Source organism: Ictalurus punctatus, chromosome 2 (assembly GCF_001660625.3).
Source record: "Ictalurus punctatus breed USDA103 chromosome 2, Coco_2.0, whole genome shotgun sequence".
NCBI classification, from domain to species: domain Eukaryota; kingdom Metazoa; phylum Chordata; class Actinopteri; order Siluriformes; family Ictaluridae; genus Ictalurus; species Ictalurus punctatus.
In genome coordinates this window covers 195001-215000 of record NC_030417.2, presented here as the reverse complement: position 1 = coordinate 215000, position 20000 = coordinate 195001, and the positions used below count along the sequence as shown (strand labels likewise).

Below are 20000 nucleotides of genomic sequence, written 5' to 3'. Positions count from 1 at the left end.
GTGACTTTATGGCTGTAGTAATTCAAATTACAGGTACAAAATAACCTGATTTACATCGACTCCGCCCTGTATTACATTATAAACACCCCAAATTGCATATTAATACATGTAAAATGAACAGTGTAAGATATTTAGTAAACCAGTCCAACTTTTTTTTTGCACACTAGTTTTTTAACACATGACCTTTCTGTAAACGAGGACCTAACAAACCATTTCCTGTTTACTCGTTACCGAAACGAACACTTTAACCCCGATTTTCTGTTCTGTTTTTTTTAATGATCAGTGGATGGAAACACACATGAGACAGGAATGTTTGCATGTCCTCTTGTATTACTATCCTGATTCTGTCTTTAATTCTGTCCCATCCTCCTTCCCTGTAAACTGTGTTTAGATTTCCTCTTCCTCTCCATAGTCAGGTCTGAAATTCTGACTTTACCACCAAGAAATGTTTCTATTTCATCAGTAAAATGTTATCTTTAAATTGTATTTCTTCATTAAGACTGCTTCTCATTTCTCCTTTTGTATTTATCATAACAGGAGGGGTTTTTTTGTAATATCTCTGCTGCTTAATAATATTTCTGCTGCTTCTGTTATGAAACTCCAGCGCCCCCTGTTGGTGATGTTAAGCTTAGCATTTGTCTTATTAAACTAGGTTTTAAAATTTGGCACATTAATGTTTGAAAGCTGATGAAATATAAACAATTCGTGGTAACTTTGCTTCTCTGGAGAAATTGTGACCGTGTGTGTGTGTGTGTGTGTCAGGAACGTGGAACGGTAACACCAAGGTGGCAGTGAAGACCCTGAAGGCGGGCACCATGTCCCCCGAGTCGTTTCTGGAGGAAGCTCAGATCATGAAGAATCTGCGTCATGATAAACTGGTGCAGCTCTACGCCGTCGTCTCAGAGGAGCCCATCTACATTGTCACCGAGTACATGAGCAAAGGTCAGGGGTCGTATCCGTGGTGACCGTATGGACCATTGTTTGGTTCGGTGAAGCTCAGGTTTAAATCTGTATTTGGTTAACGGTGTGTTAAATGTTTACAGGAAGTCTGCTGGAGTTCGTGAAGGACGGAGAAGGTCGCGCTCTGAAGCTACCCTACCTCGTGGATATGGCCGCTCAGGTATCCCAGCATGCACTGCTCCTGAGACTGATTGACTGATTTATTTACACATTTATTCACTCAATAATGATTTAATTATTTAAGTATTACCCCTTACTAATTACTGTTTATGTTGTTTAAAATGTTATATAACTATTTATTAATTTTCTATATCATTTTAATTTTATAAAAATATTTTTCTTTTTTTAGATCAAATCTTTATTATTATTATTTTGATTTATTTTTGATTTTATTTACATTTTGTTGGCTTTTATTGAATAAAGTGAGATTTTTATATCGTAATTTTGCATTAAAATTATTTTATGACTAAATGGGGTTTTTTTGGAGAATTTCTATATTAGCTTTTTAACAAATTTATACTTTATACTTAAATCATTTTGTAATGGTTTAAATGTGTTATGTAAATTATTAGGTCAATCATTCTTGTGACTGAATTACACTTTAGATTTATAAAAGTTAAATTGTAGTTATTGGCGTGTTTCAGTGCTTTAATGAATATTTTGTTGTTTAATTACAATTATTTGAAGATATATGTGTGTGTGTGTGTCTGTGTGTGTGTGTGTGTGTGTGTGTGTGTGTGTGTGTGTAGGTAGCTGCAGGAATGGCCTACATTGAGAGGATGAACTACATCCACAGAGACCTGCGCGCTGCCAACATCCTGGTTGGAGAAAATCTGGTGTGTAAAATCGCTGACTTCGGCCTCGCCAGACTCATCGAGGACAACGAGTACACCGCTCGCCAAGGTGAGACACGCCGAGAGACAGACAGACAGGCAGACAGACAGCAAGAGAAACCTCTCCCTCCGCCTCTCGCCACACCCCTCATCCCGCCTCTTGCTCCACCTCTCTTTCAGGCGCGAAGTTCCCCATCAAATGGACGGCTCCTGAGGCAGCACTTTACGGAAAGTTCACCATTAAATCAGACGTCTGGTCCTTCGGCATCCTGCTCACAGAACTGGTGACGAAAGGACGCGTACCGTACCCAGGTAACACACAAAGAACCCTTAACTGTCCAAAAAAACCTGAAAGAACATTTAAAGAACACTTTTTTCCAAGAGCGTCAGGTTCAAGACATTCAGAAGAGTTTGTAATACACACACTCTTAGGAAAAAGGGTCCTTAAGGGTTCTTAGCATCCTAAAACAGTTCTACTTGCAACCCTGACAAGGTTCTAGGTTCTCTGAGAAGATAATAATGATCAGTTCAAGGGTTTGTAGCTTCCTGAAAATGGTTCCCTTTCTTATAGGGAAACACTCTGTGGTAAAGTTCTACATAGAACTTTTAAGGGTTCCACCAGACTGACAGACTGAATAAAAAGTGATGACAGAGTGAAATAATGTTCTCTGAGATGTAGAGATGTGTGTGTGTGTGTAGGGATGAACAACAGAGAGGTGTTGGAGCAGGTGGAGCGTGGTTACCGTATGCAGTGTCCTCAGGACTGTCCCGCGTCTCTGTACGAGCTCATGCTTCAGTGCTGGAAGCAGAACGCTGAGGAACGTCACACCTTTGAGTACCTGCAAGCGTTCCTCGAAGATTATTTCACCGCCACCGAGCCGCAGTACCAACCCGGAGACAACTTATGATCCCGCCCACAGCACTCCCGGTGGCCTGGAGGCGGAGTCACAGCTTCCATCATCAACTCCTTTAAACCTGTGTGTATCTCCATCAGTGGAGAAGAACCTCCTCTGAAGGAGGAGCTGTAGGGGGGGGGAGGGGGGGAGGGGGGGGTCCCGTAAATACGATGGAAGGGGTTTTATTTTTAACCTTGTAGTTATTAGTTTAACTTCTGAACTGATTTTTAAACCACATTTTCAGAATGCAGGAATTGTGGGTAATGTGTGTTGAAATACAGAAGAGAGCGGGATTGTGGGTAAATGTACCTTTTTCAGCTTTTGGTTTATGTATTAATTATAGATTTAACACAGTGCTTTATAATTTTTTTTTATTAATATGAAGTAAGAAAAAAACGCACATCAAAAACAAAATCTAAACTTCGTGCAGCTTTTCTACAGATGCTGCCAAGCTTATTTCTGGAATTATTTTGAAATGTTTTTAATTAATGCCCAAAGACCCATCGTGCAATGCTGCCTTTGTTGTTTTTGCCTTTGTTTATTATTCATGTTCTGTACCGAATTTTAATGCTAATGCTAACAACAAGATATAAGTTAAAAAAATAATATATGTTGCATATTTTTAGCCAAATGTATGAGAGTACTTTTGATTTTAAACGGAAGAAACGGCTGTTTTTAATGTTTAGTGTTATCTTACTTCCTCCTCTCAGGTGTTAACGATGTTCATGATCGTGTGACCGTAACGAGCGATCAAATCCTGTGAAAGAATTTCAGACGACTCGAACAGAAAGTCTTACATTTTCCGTCTTCTTTGTCTTTTTGCTTTTTTTCCTCTCCTTTTTCCTGGTTTTAATGTTTGTATTTTAATCTGTGACAGATTTAACCCTCTTACCCCTAAGTTCCCACAGTATCATGTCCCGTAACCCTGTATTCCCCAGAGAAACAGCACGCCGACCCTGAGTTCCTGGGCCAAAATCAACATTTTAATTTGAACATTTTTAGGCCTTGAAACAACTTATAATAATGTATGTGTGTAATATTACTTTGAAAATGAAGCAGTTCAGTGTTTTTACTAAACTTAGAGCACAATTCTTAACTAGAGAAATGATGAAAAAATGCTCGCTGAAATCCTTCTACTCGTTTAGAAGTACCATACGAGCATCAGCGTGGTCAATGCCTTTATAAATAAATGCATTTTAGCGCCAAAAGTAAACTTTCTGGTGATAATCAGAGCAGCAGGTGGTGTTTTCAGGAATGCACAGAGAGGGTCAGGTCAGGACTCCAGACCCCTGCAGTGTCAGTCGCACTGGTTGATGCTGAAGATGAAGACGGATCAGGGTCTGAATCAGGAGAGTTTGCGTCTCTGTCAGTTTCGGTTTCAACATCGCCTGAACTTTCACTGCTGTCTCTATCTAGAATCCTCGCTCTCGCCTGTGTGACTGTGTGTTTTCTCTTTTTCACTGTTTTAGATGTATCTGTGTTCACTGTAGGTGTAACTTTAGCTGGAACACGATTAGCTTTTCGCTTTGGCATGTTTAGTTCACTTCTATTAGTACACCAATATTCACGCTCGGATCTTCATCGTAATGCCGGCATAATAACGTAATCACGTCGTGACGTCATCAACCTTCCGGGTCAAACAATAATAATGAAATAAGTAAGGAATCATAGCAGAGTAATGCCGGTACTCCGGCCTTACGGGGATAACGTTTACACTGTAAATCCTCTATATCGGCCTTACGGGGATTTGGCATAGACGACCAAGCCGGTCTGTGGTCCTTACGGGAACAGATCAAAGACGGGCAAGCCGGTTTTTCGGCCATACGGGGTAAGAGGGTTAATGATGACTTGTTCGGATTGAGGAATGCCACAGGGGGCGCTGTGGTGCCATTTTATAACTCACCCTCATAGACTTCCCCTAACAATCCACAGTTCTAATTTGCTAGTGTGTTTAATTACTGGTCTGTTTGTGACTGGCGGGAGGATTAAAACCCGATCTGAACAATCTGAAATGCTTATGTTTACACTATAGGCAGGTGTACAGCCCACAGCAATGCATTCTGGGTAATTTGTCTACAGCAACATTGGCCAATGGGGCTCGATTAAGGGAAAGTGAGTAAGGGGATGGTAAACACAGGCCTTGTTTCAATCTCATGTGTTTTTATATTACAGTTTGATGCATGTTCTTTTTTACATAAATTTGCCATTTTTAAATAAAAGAAATATTTTACACTCTTATACCTGTATATTATTATTATTATTATTATTATTATTATTATTATTATTATTATTGTTTTTGTTGTTGTACAGATTGTGTGTGTTGCACTGATTCGCTTTTTTTTAAACACCACCCACTTTGAGTTGATTCACGACTACGATTCTGCGAGACTTCCATGTTCTAAAGTGGCGTCTAACGGTGTAATGTTTATAACATGCTCGCTGTTTGCTGACTGAACGAATCAATATGCTAATCAAGCATGCTAATGTGAAGTAATAACGAATCAGTGAAAGAATTAGTGAACAAATCAGATAACAGATCTAAAAAGGAGTCAGTGAATGAATTATGAATGAATCAGTGGTGTCGGTGAATGAATCAGTGAAGTAGTTAGTGAATGAATCGTGAATGAATCATGAATGAATCAGTGGTGTCAGTGAATGAATCAGTGAAGTAGTTAGTGAATGAATCGTGAATGAATCAGTAAAGTAATCAATTAATGAGTCAGTGAATGAATCATGAATGAATCATTGAGGGAGTCAGTGAATGAATCATGAATGAATCATTGAGGGAGTCAGTGAATGAATCATGAATGAATCAGTGAGGGAGTCAGTGAATGAACCGTGAATAAATCAGCAAATTAATCAGTGAATGGATCAGTGGATGAATCAGTTAATGAATCAGTGGATGAATCAGTTAATGAATCGGTGAATTAATCAGTGGATGAATCAGTTAATGAATCAGTGAATGAATCAGTGGATGAATCAGTTAATGAATCAGTGAATTAATCAGTGGGTGAATCAGTTAATGAATCAGTGGAGTCAGTGAATGAATAATGAATTAATAATTGAAGGAGTCAATGAATGAATCAATTAAGCAGTCAGTGAATGAATGAATGAATCTTTTAGCTGAATGAAGTGTATGGTACACGTAATATCTCGTGTGTACTGGAGTGGTGTTTTTGTTGTTTCCACACTGTGAGGAAACTTTCAGCAAATCAATATTCAATAAAACCATTTCCACAAATCAATAACAACGAGAGCCATTTCCTGTCTCTTCAGCTAATGTACTGTGTGCTTATGTGCTGTGTATCTGCCCATCTGCTCCCTGTGTGTGTGTGTGTGTGTGTTTGTGCTCAGGTGAGTCCGTCCACCTGCACACAGTCGCACAGGTTTGTCGCAGTGAGTACACACACCTTTCACTTCGTATGAAATGTGTACATTCATTAGACTTCTTAATCATTATAGATGTAGTGTGTGTGTGTGTGTGTGTGTGTGTGTGTGTGTGTGTGTGTGTGTTGTAGGTTAAAGTTGTTGGTTCTGTATCGTTACCGAGTGCCAAGGTTCTTTTTAATCCTGTTTTATGTTCTGGATATTTTACTTTCTAATCTAAAATGGATTTTGTTTTTGTTGACATTTAAAATCTGATTTTAAAAAATAACAACAATTAGTCAAAAAAAATAAAATAAAACGTAAAGTCCTGAGTGAGTTATAAGCAAATTGTAGCTGATATTTTAATAGTTTTAAAATGGCACGTCCTTTAAGATTGTGTGTGTGTGTGTGTGTGTGTGTGTGTGTGTGTGTGTGTGTGTGTGTGTGTGTGAAACCTCTTCTTTCTTTCATTTGCTTCTTTGTTTTTAAATATCTTTATATTTTATATATTCACTAGGTTGCTGTTATACTGGGAAGTGAAGCAATAAAGTGTGTGTGTGTGTGTGTGTGTGTGTGTGTGTGTGTGTGTGTGTGTGTGTGTCTGTGTGTAATGACTTTATTGCAGCATTAGTGCTGTATGATGGACGGAGCGAGTGTTTTCATCACCATTCAGAAGGTGTACTACCCGCTGCTGTGCATTCTGGGTATTCCAGGTGAGTGAGTGATCTTATGACATATATACAATTTCAGAACCACACAGAACATTCTGGAGGATACCAGAACCACAGAAACACTGTTCCGGAATCCTCAACACACTTTTTAGAATCTTTAGAATCCTCAAAGTGGGTTCCAAAGATCCTGAGCGTGGTTGCACAGTTCTCAGAGCAGTTTGAGAATCTTCAGTGGGGTTCTAGGATCCTCAACTGGGTTCTAGAAGAAGAAGAAAAGCGGGTTAAAAAGTCTCGAGAGTGGTGTTGGAGTTCTCAGAGCAGTTCTACAATTTTTAGTGTAGTTACAGGACATTCAGGGTGGTTCTAGAATCTTCAGTGGGGTTCTTCAGTCCTCAGTTCAGCTCCAGATTTCTCTCCTCTGCCTCTCTGTTGTTGTTCCCCCAGCGAACCTCTTCACATTCTACATGTTGTGTTGGCGTGTGTGTGGAATGTCGGACTCGGCACGCGTGTACCTGAGCTGCTTGGCGGTGGTGGACACGTGGTACCTGCTCTGGGTGACGCTGCTGGACCTGAGCCTGGTGTTCCTGCAGCCGCAGCCGTTCTGGCACACTCACCCGTGGTGCGGCGTCATAAACATCCTGCAGTTCGGAATGTTCTACGCCTCGGCCTGGCTCGTCGTGGCCTTCACCATCGAGCGCTACCTGGTGTTCAGAGTGATGGTGAGCCGACAGCGTCACCAGCATTTCAGACACGCCCTCCTCACCTGCACCACCATCGTCCTGCTCTCACACCTGGCCTCCATTCCTCTCAGCTGGATCAACGCCGTGGTGCAGGTGCAGAAAAAACACACCTCACACTTAATTTACACTTTTACACATTATTAACATTTTATTTACACTTTATTTACACTTTTACTCATTATGTACACATTATTTACACTTTTACACATTATTTACACATTATTTACACTTTTACACATTATTTACACATTATTTACACTTTTACACATTATTTACACATTATTTACACATTATTTACACTTTTACACATTATGTACACATTATTTACACTTTTACACATTATTTACACATTATTTACACTTTTACACATCATTTACACATTATTTACACATTATTTACACTTTTACACATTATGTACACATTATTTACACTTTTACTCATTATGTACACATTATTTACACTTTTACACATTATTTACACATTATTTACACTTTTACACATTATTTACACATTATTTACACTTTTACTCATTATGTACACATTATTTACACATTATTTACACTTTTACACATTATGTACACATTATTTACACTTTTACACATTATTTACACATTATTTACACTTTTACACATTATTTACACATTATTTACACTTTTACACATTATTTACACATTATTTACACTTTTACTCATTATGTACACATTATTTACACATTATTTACACTTTTACACATTATGTACACATTATTTACACTTTTACTCATTATGTACACATTATTTACACATTATTTACACTTTTACACATTATGTACACATTATTTACACTTTTACTCATTATGTACACATTATTTACACATTATTTACACTTTTACACATTATGTACACATTATTTACACTTTTACACATTATTTACACATTATTTACACTTTTACACATTATTTACACATTATTTACACTTTTACACATTATTTACACATTATTTACACTTTTACTCATTATGTACACATTATTTACACATTATTTACACTTTTACACATTATGTACACATTATTTACACTTTTACACATTATTTACACTTTATTTACACTTTTACACATTATTTACACATTATTTACACATTATTTACAGTGTTTTATTTACACTTTATTTGTATTTTTTAAAAATTGTAATTTTTTAAATTTACATTTACATATAATGTTTACTACGAGTAAATCCATTTAACATAAACAGTAATGAGTCAAGTATATACTTTCATTGATATATTTGTTCTTGTTTCAGGTAACGCATTGTAAAGTGTAAAAATGTAAAGAATACTGTTTAAAAAGTGTGTGTGGTTTAACGAATATTTAATGAATATTTAATGAATATGAATATTTAAAGAATATTTAATGAATATTTAATGAATATGAATATTTAATGAATATTTAATGAATATGAATATTTAAAGAATGTTGTTGTTGCTTTGAGAGTAATTGAGTGTAAAGTTCTCCGTGTTCCAGGTGAACCTGACTCTGAATGGACAGACCGTTACGGTTCCGCGTTGTCGTTATCGAGACGCGTTCTACTCCACCGTGGTGGTTTGGATCACATCCTTCCTGTCCAGCGGAGTTCCCATCCTGCTCGTCATCATCTTTAACTCTCTGATCGCGTACCAGCTGCTCGGCTCCGGTCGTCTCTTCACTAAAGAGGAACGCCGGACGATCCAGACCTCTCGGACACGAGGTTCCGCCCGCAGGACACTGCTGCTGCTCGGGATCGTCTCGGTGGCGTTCGTGGTTCTCAGCTTGCCACGCTTCGTTACCTACTGCATCCTGCGCACCAAACACAACCAGAAGGACTTCGACCGAGACAATTACTCCAACGCCATCAACGTCATCAGCGACGTGGCCAACATGCTGCACAACCTCAACTCCGGCACCAACTTCCTGCTGTACTGCGTGGCCAGCCGCAGGTTCCGTCATGAGATCGTCAACACGTTCCGGTGCCGAGTCCGAGCTCGAGAGCTCGGCTCCTTCTTCACACAAACCACCATGAAGGTCTTCTCTGTGGCCGAGCGCAGAGAACCGGCAGGACGAGACCCGGTCTCCATCGTTCTAACCAAACTTGGAACTCGAACAGTTCCACCGTCTTCTGGACCCTGAGACAGTGATTTTAAACACACTGGAGGAGACTGGGAAATTACACGAAATTAACTCACACCAACCTTCCTTCTCCAGAACCTGTTCAATAAAAGATGATCATTATCAAAAAAACAAACAACCAAGCGTACAGAAGCTGTTTATTTCTCAGTTTGCAGTTTGTGTGTTTTCTGTGTTTTTTCGTGTTCAGTTTAGGAAAATCTTCCCATTTTAGGAACGCTCAGGTCGTTTAACATGATTCCAGGAATATAGAAGAGATTCAAATGAAAGATTGAGATTCAAGTCAGTGATTTATGATTTTGTCAGGTGTGGCATGGAAGAAGGCGGGCCTGACGGTCAGAGGGCGGGTGGGGGCAAGGGGTGGCATGGAATAGGGTGGGTTTGAGGGCCAAGGGGCGGGCAGGGGGTGTCAGGGGCTGGGCAAGGGGGGCCAGAAGGTAGGGTGTGGCATGGAAGAAGGCGGGCCTGAGGGTCAGGGACTATACACTTCTACTCTACGCACTTTGCTTCTCTAGAACTCAATTAAAAGTCTTGTACGGTAGCACTACTCGTATTGTTCTCCGCTTGAGAGATCACTTCGCTCGTACTTCTTCATTTGTAATAAAAGCGTCTGCTAAATAAATAAAGAAAGAAAGAAAGAAAATAAATAAATGTAAAATGTGTAATACATTTGAAATGTTGGGTTTTTCTGAACAGCCACCAGGTGGCGGTATATGTTATATATTGTCGATATCCTAGCAGCCAGGAGACGTAGTGACGTATTTCTGCGTCCCAATCCTGCTTTTTCTCTCGAGCACGCACACACACACACACACACACACAAACCGGTTTGGCAGTACAGTGGAAGGTAATTTCCTGATTTACATTCTTAACGCTCATTTCCTGTAAGAGGCGCGAGCAGGAAGCAGCTCCTCCGCGCGCGCCGTACAGGTGACACCGACACACCTGAGACAGGTAAGAGCGCGAGCGAGCTGAAAACTCTTTCTTATTTTAATCTGAATGTGTGTGAGATGAGTGTGTGGAGTGTTTACAGCGACCTGTGTTCGAGTAAAGCTGAGTTTCAGCTGAGGACAGGTGTGTGTGTGTGTGTGTGTGTGTGTGTGTTTTCTGACTCAGCATTCACCCTGCAAAGAAAAGCACCGTGTTTATTTGATGTTTATTTGATGTTTGTCAGCTGAACTTTTCCTTTAATTTATATTTATTTGATATAAATTTCGACTTTCAGACTTTCACAGAACTTTATTGACGTTACGAGTTGTTTATTACACTGTAAGAAACAAAAACAACACAAAGCGTTACAGAGGGTGTGACTATTATTTCAAATATGTTTTAAAAAAAGAAAGAAAATAAGCAAAGGATAAATGTTTTAAAGTATATAATAGTGACAAAATAACAAAAAATAACGATAACAAAAAAGAACAACAATCCAAAATACAATAAATAAAATAACATTTGAAAAAATGACATGTACAGATACGTATGTGTGCGCGCCATTTTATTATTATTTATAATTGAGTATTTATTAAACGAGTAACTCTGTGATTGTTTTGATCACGCATGTTGTTGATGTTGATGTCGTTGTTGTCGTTGTTGTTGATGTTGTTGTTGTTGTAGCAGTGCGGAGAACTGGAAGAGAGTAACCCCTGTGCGATGGCGTCGTGTTCAGGTGTCGTAGCTTCTGCTTTTCTCTTCAGTTTAAAAAAAAGATTTCTCTTCTTTATGACTTTCTTTCACATTTTTCTTTCTTTCTCTTTTTTTCAGAAGCACCCTGTCCTCATCTCAGCCTTCCGGTCGAGATGGACGAGTTGATGACATCATCGTCTCTGAACTTGGCCTGGCCGGCGTGTCAGAAGTGTTCGGCGCGTGGTGATGACAGCGTGGTTAATGACGAGCGACGGGTCGAATGCCCAAATGCCTGTTTGAGAGGTCGTGCTTTGGGGTTAAAGGGCAACGGGCCTGCACTTCCTGTAGCCACGCCCACCGAGCTGGGTGCATCACGCATGCACTATCTCCAGCGTGCACTGGGAGGTGCGGTCCGGCTCCCCCGGCTCCCCCTACAGAACGTCTCGGAGATGTTCCCTGAAGCAGGTTACGGAGTGGAACACCAGCGGAACGTTCCGAGCGAGGATGAGGAGAGTCTGGAGCAGCCTCTTCCTCTCCGCTCCGACGTGGGAGAGAGTGAGCACTGGATCGTTGGACCTGGACTGACACGTTCACGTACGTACAGCTACAGCTCACGCAAATACCAGAACGTATGAATATTCATGAATATGCAAATTATGTAATGTGCCTGTGTCATCCTGCTCTCACCGCTAGCCCTGATGTTACTCGCGTTAGCTAACTTCGCTAGCTTCTAGTAAACTAGCTCACACAGCAGGCAGACCTGTCGGAGTTACCATGACAACCACCACTACGTTAGCTCAGTGTGCAGGTTTTATTTAGCTGTCACATATTGAACCTGATTGGTTTAAGATTTGAAGCTTTTTTAATGACATCACAAACTGAGCTTGTGTGTAGCCCCGCCCCCAAAACGAACCGTGCAGACCAAAGCCGAACCCAGTCAAGTGAGCTGAGGTCTCTTCCGTTCTGTTTTAAACTTTCACCATAGTAACCATGGTTTGTTTATTTTATTTTGATCACTTTTTTTCTGTTCAGTAAGGTGGTGTGTGTGTGTGTGTGTGTGTGTGTGTGTGTGTAGCTGTCTGTGCTGTAGATCCTCAATGCCCCAGATGTCCACCTCCACCCGTAAACGTCCCAATGCCACACATGCGTGAACCCCAGATGCACATGCAAGCCAGGTAACACACACGCACACACACACCCCCACACACACATTATATAAATTACATGTATGAACACACTCCCCTGTAGGCCGATGCACCTCAGACCTGCGGTTCCCATGGCAACGCCCCAGGCCACCACCGGTGCAAGAGACACACCTGAAGTGATGACGGAGATGTGCGTTCTTCCCTCTCAGCCAATCAGGACGGGCCGTGCGCAGGCACAGGAAGTGAGGCGCACCATCAGTCTCCCCGACGACTGCCGTGAGCCGTGTTTCAGCCCTGCTGATAAAATGTTTTGTGGGTTAGGGTTCAATGTTAGATACAGCGATGCTAAACTGGAGGCCACAGACTCCCATTACTTGTTAGCGACAGCCTGTTTTATCCACCGAGCTGATGAAACAGGGTCATGTGACCTCCTTGTGTAATTTACATCAGTGTATAAACAGATATTTTAAAAGTAATGCTTGTGCTTTTCAGGAACCGTTTTCGTCACGTATTCGGTGGACGTGGCGGAGGAGATCTTTCCGTTTGTGACGTTTTTGATAAATCAAGGCTTCAGACCTGCTGTGAGTCTCAGCGTGATCGCCTCCGTCTCTTTTCACGTCTTATCGGTATTCCTTTAACACTTTACCGGTGTGAATGTTTAAGTGTAACGAGCCGCTGTTCCTCTCGACTGTAGATCGATATTTTCGATAACGCCGTGCGGCAGATGGACATGAACAAGTGGATGGACAGCTACTTAAAAGACGTGAGTTTATTATTTACCTCGATTCAGATCTCCGTATTAAATGAGTACTCCAGTCCGACAAGAGCGTTTACATCACCTCACAGCAACCAGTTCCTTTTTACTTCCTTCATTATGTTTACATTTTTATTTGACCTGTATATTACTGAGCTGCTGTTTGCTCTCAGAAAACAGTAATATTCTATATTTTATCTTTAATGTTGTGTTATATAATAATATTATTGTTTTAAAAATGATCAGGTTAGATTGCGAACACAAGTAACAGCACATAAACAACTAGCATCCCCTCACTATTTACAATTTTATTCATTTGTTTCTTTATTTACGTTTTTATTTGTTTATTTATTTGTTTCTTATAATAACCATGTAGCATCCACTCACTGTTCAAAACAATTTACTTATTTGTTTGTTTGTTTGTTTTAAATAAAAAATAGCATCTGCTCACTATTTGAAACTTTATTTATTTATCTATTTATTAATTTTTTTGTGTTTATTTATTTGTTTGTTTGGTGTAATAACCTAGTATCCGCTTAGTGTTCAGAATAATTTATTACTTTGTTGTTTTGATCAAAAATAGTATCCATTCACAATTGTAAATCTACGTTGCTTGTTTGTTTGTGTGTCTGCTCATTATTGGCAATTTTCCTTCTTTTAAAAAAAATATTTCTAAGAAATGATATAACAATTTATTACAAATTTAATACAATATAGAAAAAAATACAAATATTTTATATAATAATTAAATAATGTAAACAGCGAAGCTTCGTTATGATCCAAAGCTACAGCGCCCCCTGCTGGCGGAGTAAAGTTTAGTGTTTATCCTGTTAGCATTGCCATATTTCTGCTGCCTCACACTGCCTCAGATTCAGTCTTGTGCTCTTAGCCAATGCTAACATTGCTAAGTGAAGTGACAAACTAGCATAATTGCGTCCCAGGTTAGCTGTGTTAGCATGTTTAACTGTAGTCTGAATGATTTGGAGCTAGCAGGTCTTAAGGTGCTAACTTAGATGCTAATGTTGCAAACAGTGAGTGGATGCTGGCTGTTTCTTGTCTGTAGCAGAGAGACATTTATCTGCTAGTTAGATTAACACCTGAGTTAGCACAGCTAGCGTAAACATTCTCACAAATGGACAGATTTTATGGAGAATAAAGCTAAAATTAGAACATGCTAATTGACGTGTATGTGGCTGCACGTTTTATACTCTGAAGAATGTCTTAAACATGTCGTGTTTTTGATTTTGTAGAAATCGGTTCTGATCATCATGGTCATCAGTCCGAAATACAAGATTGACATCGAGGGCGACGGATCGGACCAACACGGCCTGCACACCAAATACATACACAGTCAGGTGACGAGCCTTAATAACCTCTTACACTTCTCGCTTCCTGTCCTGAGGCCACCTGGGTAACTGTGCTAGTTTAAAATGCCAATAGAATGCTAACGCTACATACCTATCTCTCTCTCTCTCTCTCTCTCTCTCTCTCTCTCTCTCTCTGCTCGCTAGCTGTACAGGCTAATTGCTACAGTGCTATAGCTCGCTAACCACACCTTGCTAGGCTAACCTCCTGCCTCATGCTAGTTTATCTCTACAGTTAGCTTCTGTTCATGTTTTTTTTTTACCTCAGGAATTTTCTTCTGTTCATTTCTAAATGCTAACAATACATGCTAACACTGCTAAAAGCGAGCGGAAGCTAGCACAACTGTTAGCTGCGTTAGCATATTGTCTGTAACTTTAACACAGAGAGTTTATTTTTTTTCATACCTTATAAACACTGAGTGGACACTAGCAAGGCTCCTGTACTGCTGTGTCGTGTCATGCTAACGTTCACTCAGTGTGCATTTTAGCATTTTTAGCTTAGCTCCAGCAGCAAGAGGTGTATCAGGAGTTTAAATTGTTTTAATACGTATGTAAATTTGAAGGAATTCATCAAGTAAATAGTAATTTTTTTTTAAAAATCTGCGTTTATGTTCTTTAGCATGAGGTGATTATTTTCATGATTTCTTTCACTTTTTTGTTGTTAATCATTTGAACGACTTTCAGACTTGCGCTGTAAAGTTGCTAACTGAGCTGAACAGCTAGCATAACCGTCCAAACATCATCTTTTTTTGTTTACTGTTAGCTGTGTTAGCATTTTGATGATAGTTTTACCACAAATATATGCGTACGCTTAGCAATCTAAGTCTGTTTTCATGAAATTCACTTTGTTTTGGGACTGTAGCGGGTGTTACCACAATGCTAACAGTGAGTGTACGCTAGCTGTTTGTTCGTTGTTAGCTGTGTTAGCATTTCTAGCTGTCACGTAGAAGAGAAGCAGTTTGAAAGAGGAGTTTACAATCGTTTTATTACACGTTTTATTATTTCTCTTTTTCAGGATAATGACATGCTGTTTGATGTTAAATGTAATTATTTTTGAACATTATCGTTTTTAGCTGCAGAACGAGTTTATCCAGCAGCGCTGTCTGAATTTCAGACTCGTCCCTGTTCTCTTCCCCAACGCTAACCAGGTGAGCAAAAACACTAGCATGGCTAACATTACAGCTAAAACATTAGGTGAAAAGTCCGAATGCTAACGGTTTCCATGATAACTAGTCTCGGACTCAGAGGCTCCGCCTACAGAATGCTTAGCTAGCTATCTGATTGGCTAAGAGCACTTTTGATGACAGTTAACTTTAGTGAGATATTAGTGAAAATGAGTCAGTAGTTTTATTTAAAGCAGAGAGTGGTGAATAAACTGTCATTGGTGTATGTGATATGAACACAGAGTGTAGTCACTGCTTGTGTGTGTGCGTGTGTGTGTGTGTGTGTGTGTGTGTGTAGAGTCATGTCCCGTTGTGGTTACAGAGCACTCGTGTGTTTCGGTGGCCTCACGATGCTCAGGATCTGCTGCTGCGTTTACTGAGAGAGGAGAGATACATCGCTCCCCCGCTCGGCCGTGACCTCACGCTCAGCATCAGACCACTCTGATACACACACGCACACACACACACACACACTTACAAAATTCTCTATATATAAGGTGAAAGAAAATGGATCACAACTAATACATAAAATGTATGAAATGTAAAAAAGGAGGAGGGACAGACGAGGTTTAGGAAATACTGTTTTTTTTTTTAATAGCATCTGATCTTCTTGAATTCTCTCCTCTATTTAAGAAGTTTTAAATTCTATCCATGTGCAATATTAAAGTATCAGCCCCAAATAATGACTTCTTTTGTCTTATTGTTTTGTTTTCTCCTCCACAATCTCGGCTTTTTACAGAGAAGACGTATGATGTAAACAGTTTGACTTCTCATAACAAAATAAAGTTTTTATTTTAAGGAAAGATGTTAAGTTTGTGATGAAGCTGAGCTCAGGCTATCGTTCATGTCTGTGTGGGTTCCTCTGGGTTTCCTCGCAAAAACATGCAGTACATGGATTGGCTATGATAAATTACTCCTAGGTGTGTGTGTGTGTGTGTGTGTGTGTGTGTGTCTGACCGTCAGATCCAGGATGTACTTCATCTCACTCTCCCAGTGTTCCCAGGATAGACACCGGATCCACCAGCACACTGATCAGGATAAGATGAAGAGGAAGATGACTGAGCGAATGATTTCATGAGTCGGCCATTTTGTCCTGGGGGTGTGCAAACTTTTGCCGAGGACTGTATTGAAGTAAGAAGTGTTGTTAATGAAGAAAACATGATCACGCTGTACTATAGGGTGTAACGTATACGCTGAAGTATATAACACACACATTGTTCAGTGTGATTGATATGCGTGTGTGAGAGAGAGAGACGGGGTGTTGGTCAGTGCGGTGTATAAATCATGTTGACTGGAGGAGGAACTGGTTCCTTTCCGTCTGATGTGTGTGAATGATTAACTACAGTAAATGGTGCCGCTGATAAGCACGCAAACACACACACACACACACACACACACACACAGAAACAGGCCTCACGGACAGGATACACAACACACTTCCGCTTAATAATTCAATATTGTGTGTGTGTGTGTGTGTGTTCCCTAGTCTTTTATTTTAGGATTATAATCCTTCTGTTCTAACATCAGACACTTGTGACGTTAATCACACGAGCAGATTTCATCTATCATTTATAAACTACAAACATTTTACACATCACCATCTGTGCAATTATAGCATTATTTACAAAAAAATTCATTAGACGTCTTAGCAACATGGCGGACGGAAAGATATCTTGGAATGATGTTTCTGCAGGATTTAACACAAATCTAATAAAACATTACAGCTGAGTGATACAGTATGATACAACACCATCACTGTTCATTCAACACGAATGTCATTACTAATGTAATATTTTTACTGCATTTGATTCATTTTCATGTTAAACCCTTTCATTTGAACCACATCTACACACAACATAAACCTAATTATATCAGGGGAATATATCCGGTTAATATATAATATAATAAATAACATTCAGTGTGGATTTGATTTCCTGGTTTAATCTGATTGGATGACTCTGAGGACCCAGAGCCGCCTAGCAACGGGAAAATATTTAGGTAGATATTTATGTGCCTGCTTCGATTCGTAAAAACAAATATATATCTATCGTTAATAAATATAACAGCATTAGTATAGTAATAGTAATTTGATTAGGTTGTACACGAGTAAATGAATCTTTTTCTTTTCGTCAGTAAGCTAACCGTTATTGGATTATAAACGAGCTTGTCTGTTGGTTAGAAGTTTAGAAACATGTCGAGTTATTCGGTTGGACTTTTGTTCAACCTGAAGTAAAAACAAAACAACAGCAAAGTAAACTGGAATATATTTTCAGTAATAAATACTGTTTCGGACAGACTATTATTTTTTATGAGTGTTTACACGATGGGGTAGCACCAGAGTTGTGTGGGGGTTTTTTAATCAGGCGAACACGATGTGGACTCAAAAGGTCTTGGTTTGTGAATAGTACAGGCGGGATACTCTTAGCCAATCACAGCGTAGGATGAGGGATACCGCAGGCCAATCCTTTATGAGTGGGCGGGGTTTTGTTGTGGTAAAGGAGGGTGGTGGGAGGGGGAAGTAATGGCGTTGATTAGAGACAGTGCTGTGATCGGGTTACACAGGCGGAGCGGGAGAAAAGCAGGACCTTTACCGCGCCACTAGACACCGAATGTGGACCGAGACACGCGTTAAAACTGTGCGAGAACGACACGGAGTCATTGTTTGTCGCGCTTGACGTGAGAAGAAGAGTAGTGGCGCGAGGTGTTGTGGAGCGAACGCGCGTGCTTGAGAAGCAAAAAGGAAAAAAAAAAAAAATCAGGAGGAAAAATAAGAAGCGGATCTGAGTGACTTCAGCAGAGAGGAATGATCTTCATTACATCCGCTGTCATGTCCTTCATCTGGGGCTGGATTTAAAAACAGCACCCTTCACAATCCTGTGTGTGTGTGTGTGTGTGTGTGTGTGTGTGTGTGTGTGTGTGTGTGTTTACGTGCCGCAGCTGCAGCTTTGGGTCAAAGCCAGGAGCAGAACCAGAGCACAGATCATTTAACCTCATCATCATCATCATCATCATCATCATCAGTCCTCTGATTAGAATGAAAACGCATCCTCAGCTCGGTGTGTGTGAGAGCCCCTTCCCTGCTCTACACCATCAGCAGGAGCTGTAGGAGAAGGTCCAGGAGAAGGTCCAGGAGAAGGTCCAGGAGAAGGTCCAGGAGAAGGTCCAGGATGTTCTCAGTGCGCATTGTGTGTGCAGATTATTACCTGTCCAGGCCTCTGCAGCAGCTGGATGTGTGTTTCTCTCAGTTCAGAGATGCAGAGGTGCACAGAGTGCCTGTAGTGCGGATATTCGGGGCCACACCGGCAGGTACGTGTGTGTGTGTGTGTGTGTGTGTGTGTGTGTGTGTGTGTGTGTGTGTGTGTGATTTAATAGCACTCTCTCTAGTGCACTACACGTCCATCTCCATTTCTACTTAATCACAAGTAGTAGAGCACTAATGTAGGGAGCTGCTTATCATGGCCACGTCCTAAATCACTACATGACGTGTGTGTGTGTGTGTGTGTGTGTGTGTGTGTGTGTGTGTGTGCGTGCGCGCGCGCGCGCGCTCGTTTGTTCCAGCGTCTTCTGTGTCATCGTTTATTCCACACACTGTTTCCCAGACAAGAGGACGCACTCTTACACTGCCTCGGTCACTGGAACACACACACACACACACACACACACACACACACACACACACACACACACGCTAATCCGGATGATCTGGGCCTCTCCAACTGTTTGAAGTCAGGTTTTCCTGTTGCTTAGGAATTTACTCACCTGAGCCCGCTATCTCATCACTAATAAGTGATTTTCTCTCACACACACACACACACACACACACACACACCGTGTCCCGATTAAATGACGTGAGAATTCAGACTCACCATGAATATCATATTACCCACCACTCACTCTGCATGTCCTTCTCTCTCTCTCTCTCTCTCTCTCTCTCTCTCTCTCTCTCTCTCTCTCTCTCTCAAACACACACACACATGCAGTGCTGACTCTGTGTGTGTGTGTGTGTGTGTGTGTGTGTGTGTGTGTGTGTGTGTAATTACTCATCAAAATGTAAACCACAACAAAGCAGAATGAAGCGTACACATGTAAACATTTTAATGTTTATTCCGTCCACATGTTGATGTTTACAGTTAGACCATAAAACATTTCAGATCTACTTTTTGTCCTTTTATTGTTGTATTTGTTTGTTTATTAGTCATAAGGTTTCATTAACATGTGGCACGCACTCATTAATATTCACTCTACACTTATTATATAGTCATTAATATGCGCTCATTAATATTCGCTGTGCATTCATTAATATACTGCTCATGATAATGACCTTATTAACCTGTATGATCTGTAATAA

At 40.2% G+C, this 20000-nt stretch overlaps 4 protein-coding genes across 10 annotated transcripts in view; all 4 read left to right on the top strand.

Annotated features, from left to right (window-relative positions):
* The window catches only part of fynb (FYN proto-oncogene, Src family tyrosine kinase b), a 22449-nt gene extending 17520 nt beyond the window's left edge, over positions 1 to 4929 (top strand). For all 4 annotated transcript variants that reach the window (XM_017451507.3, XM_017451490.3, XM_047160281.2 and 1 more), the window contains 5 exons: positions 763 to 942; positions 1044 to 1120; positions 1710 to 1863; positions 1974 to 2105; positions 2493 to 4929. In XM_017451507.3, coding sequence (XP_017306996.2) covers positions 763 to 942; positions 1044 to 1120; positions 1710 to 1863; positions 1974 to 2105; positions 2493 to 2701 — 752 coding nt within the window. In that variant the 3' untranslated portion in view covers positions 2702 to 4929. The remainder of the gene's footprint in view (positions 1 to 762; positions 943 to 1043; positions 1121 to 1709; positions 1864 to 1973; positions 2106 to 2492) is intronic.
* A 61-nt stretch (positions 4930 to 4990) lies between these two features.
* Positions 4991 to 9989, top strand: LOC108255552 (probable G-protein coupled receptor 139). The gene is made up of 3 exons (XM_047160278.2): positions 4991 to 6768; positions 7171 to 7559; positions 8965 to 9989. The coding sequence occupies exons 1-3, from the start codon at positions 6693 to 6695 to the stop codon at positions 9604 to 9606; spliced, it is 1107 nt and encodes a 368-aa protein (XP_047016234.1). The 5' UTR covers positions 4991 to 6692; the 3' UTR covers positions 9607 to 9989.
* Positions 9990 to 10400: 411 nt separating this feature from the next.
* On the top strand, positions 10401 to 17193 carry traf3ip2a (TRAF3 interacting protein 2a). Of its 3 annotated transcripts, none has more exons than XM_047160277.2 (10): positions 10401 to 10557; positions 11218 to 11269; positions 11365 to 11820; positions 12302 to 12401; positions 12475 to 12647; positions 12864 to 12952; positions 13066 to 13134; positions 14376 to 14480; positions 15563 to 15637; positions 16616 to 17193. In XM_047160277.2, the coding sequence occupies exons 2-10, from the start codon at positions 11254 to 11256 to the stop codon at positions 16658 to 16660; spliced, it is 1128 nt and encodes a 375-aa protein (XP_047016233.1). In that variant the 5' UTR covers positions 10401 to 10557; positions 11218 to 11253; the 3' UTR covers positions 16661 to 17193. The 3 variants fall into 3 exon arrangements, with proteins under 3 accessions (XP_047016233.1, XP_017307022.1, XP_017307031.1); XM_017451533.3 differs by lacking the exon at positions 16616 to 17193 and adding an exon at positions 15951 to 16455; XM_017451542.3 differs by lacking the exon at positions 16616 to 17193 and adding an exon at positions 15951 to 16455 and having other exon boundaries at positions 10404 to 10557; positions 11221 to 11269.
* Positions 17194 to 18144: 951 nt separating this feature from the next.
* rev3l (REV3 like, DNA directed polymerase zeta catalytic subunit) overlaps positions 18145 to 20000 on the top strand; it is a 26388-nt gene continuing 24532 nt past the window's right edge. For both annotated transcript variants that reach the window (XM_053686052.1, XM_053686051.1), the window contains exon 1: positions 18145 to 18958. In XM_053686052.1, coding sequence (XP_053542027.1) covers positions 18820 to 18958 — 139 coding nt within the window. In that variant the 5' untranslated portion in view covers positions 18145 to 18819. The remainder of the gene's footprint in view (positions 18959 to 20000) is intronic.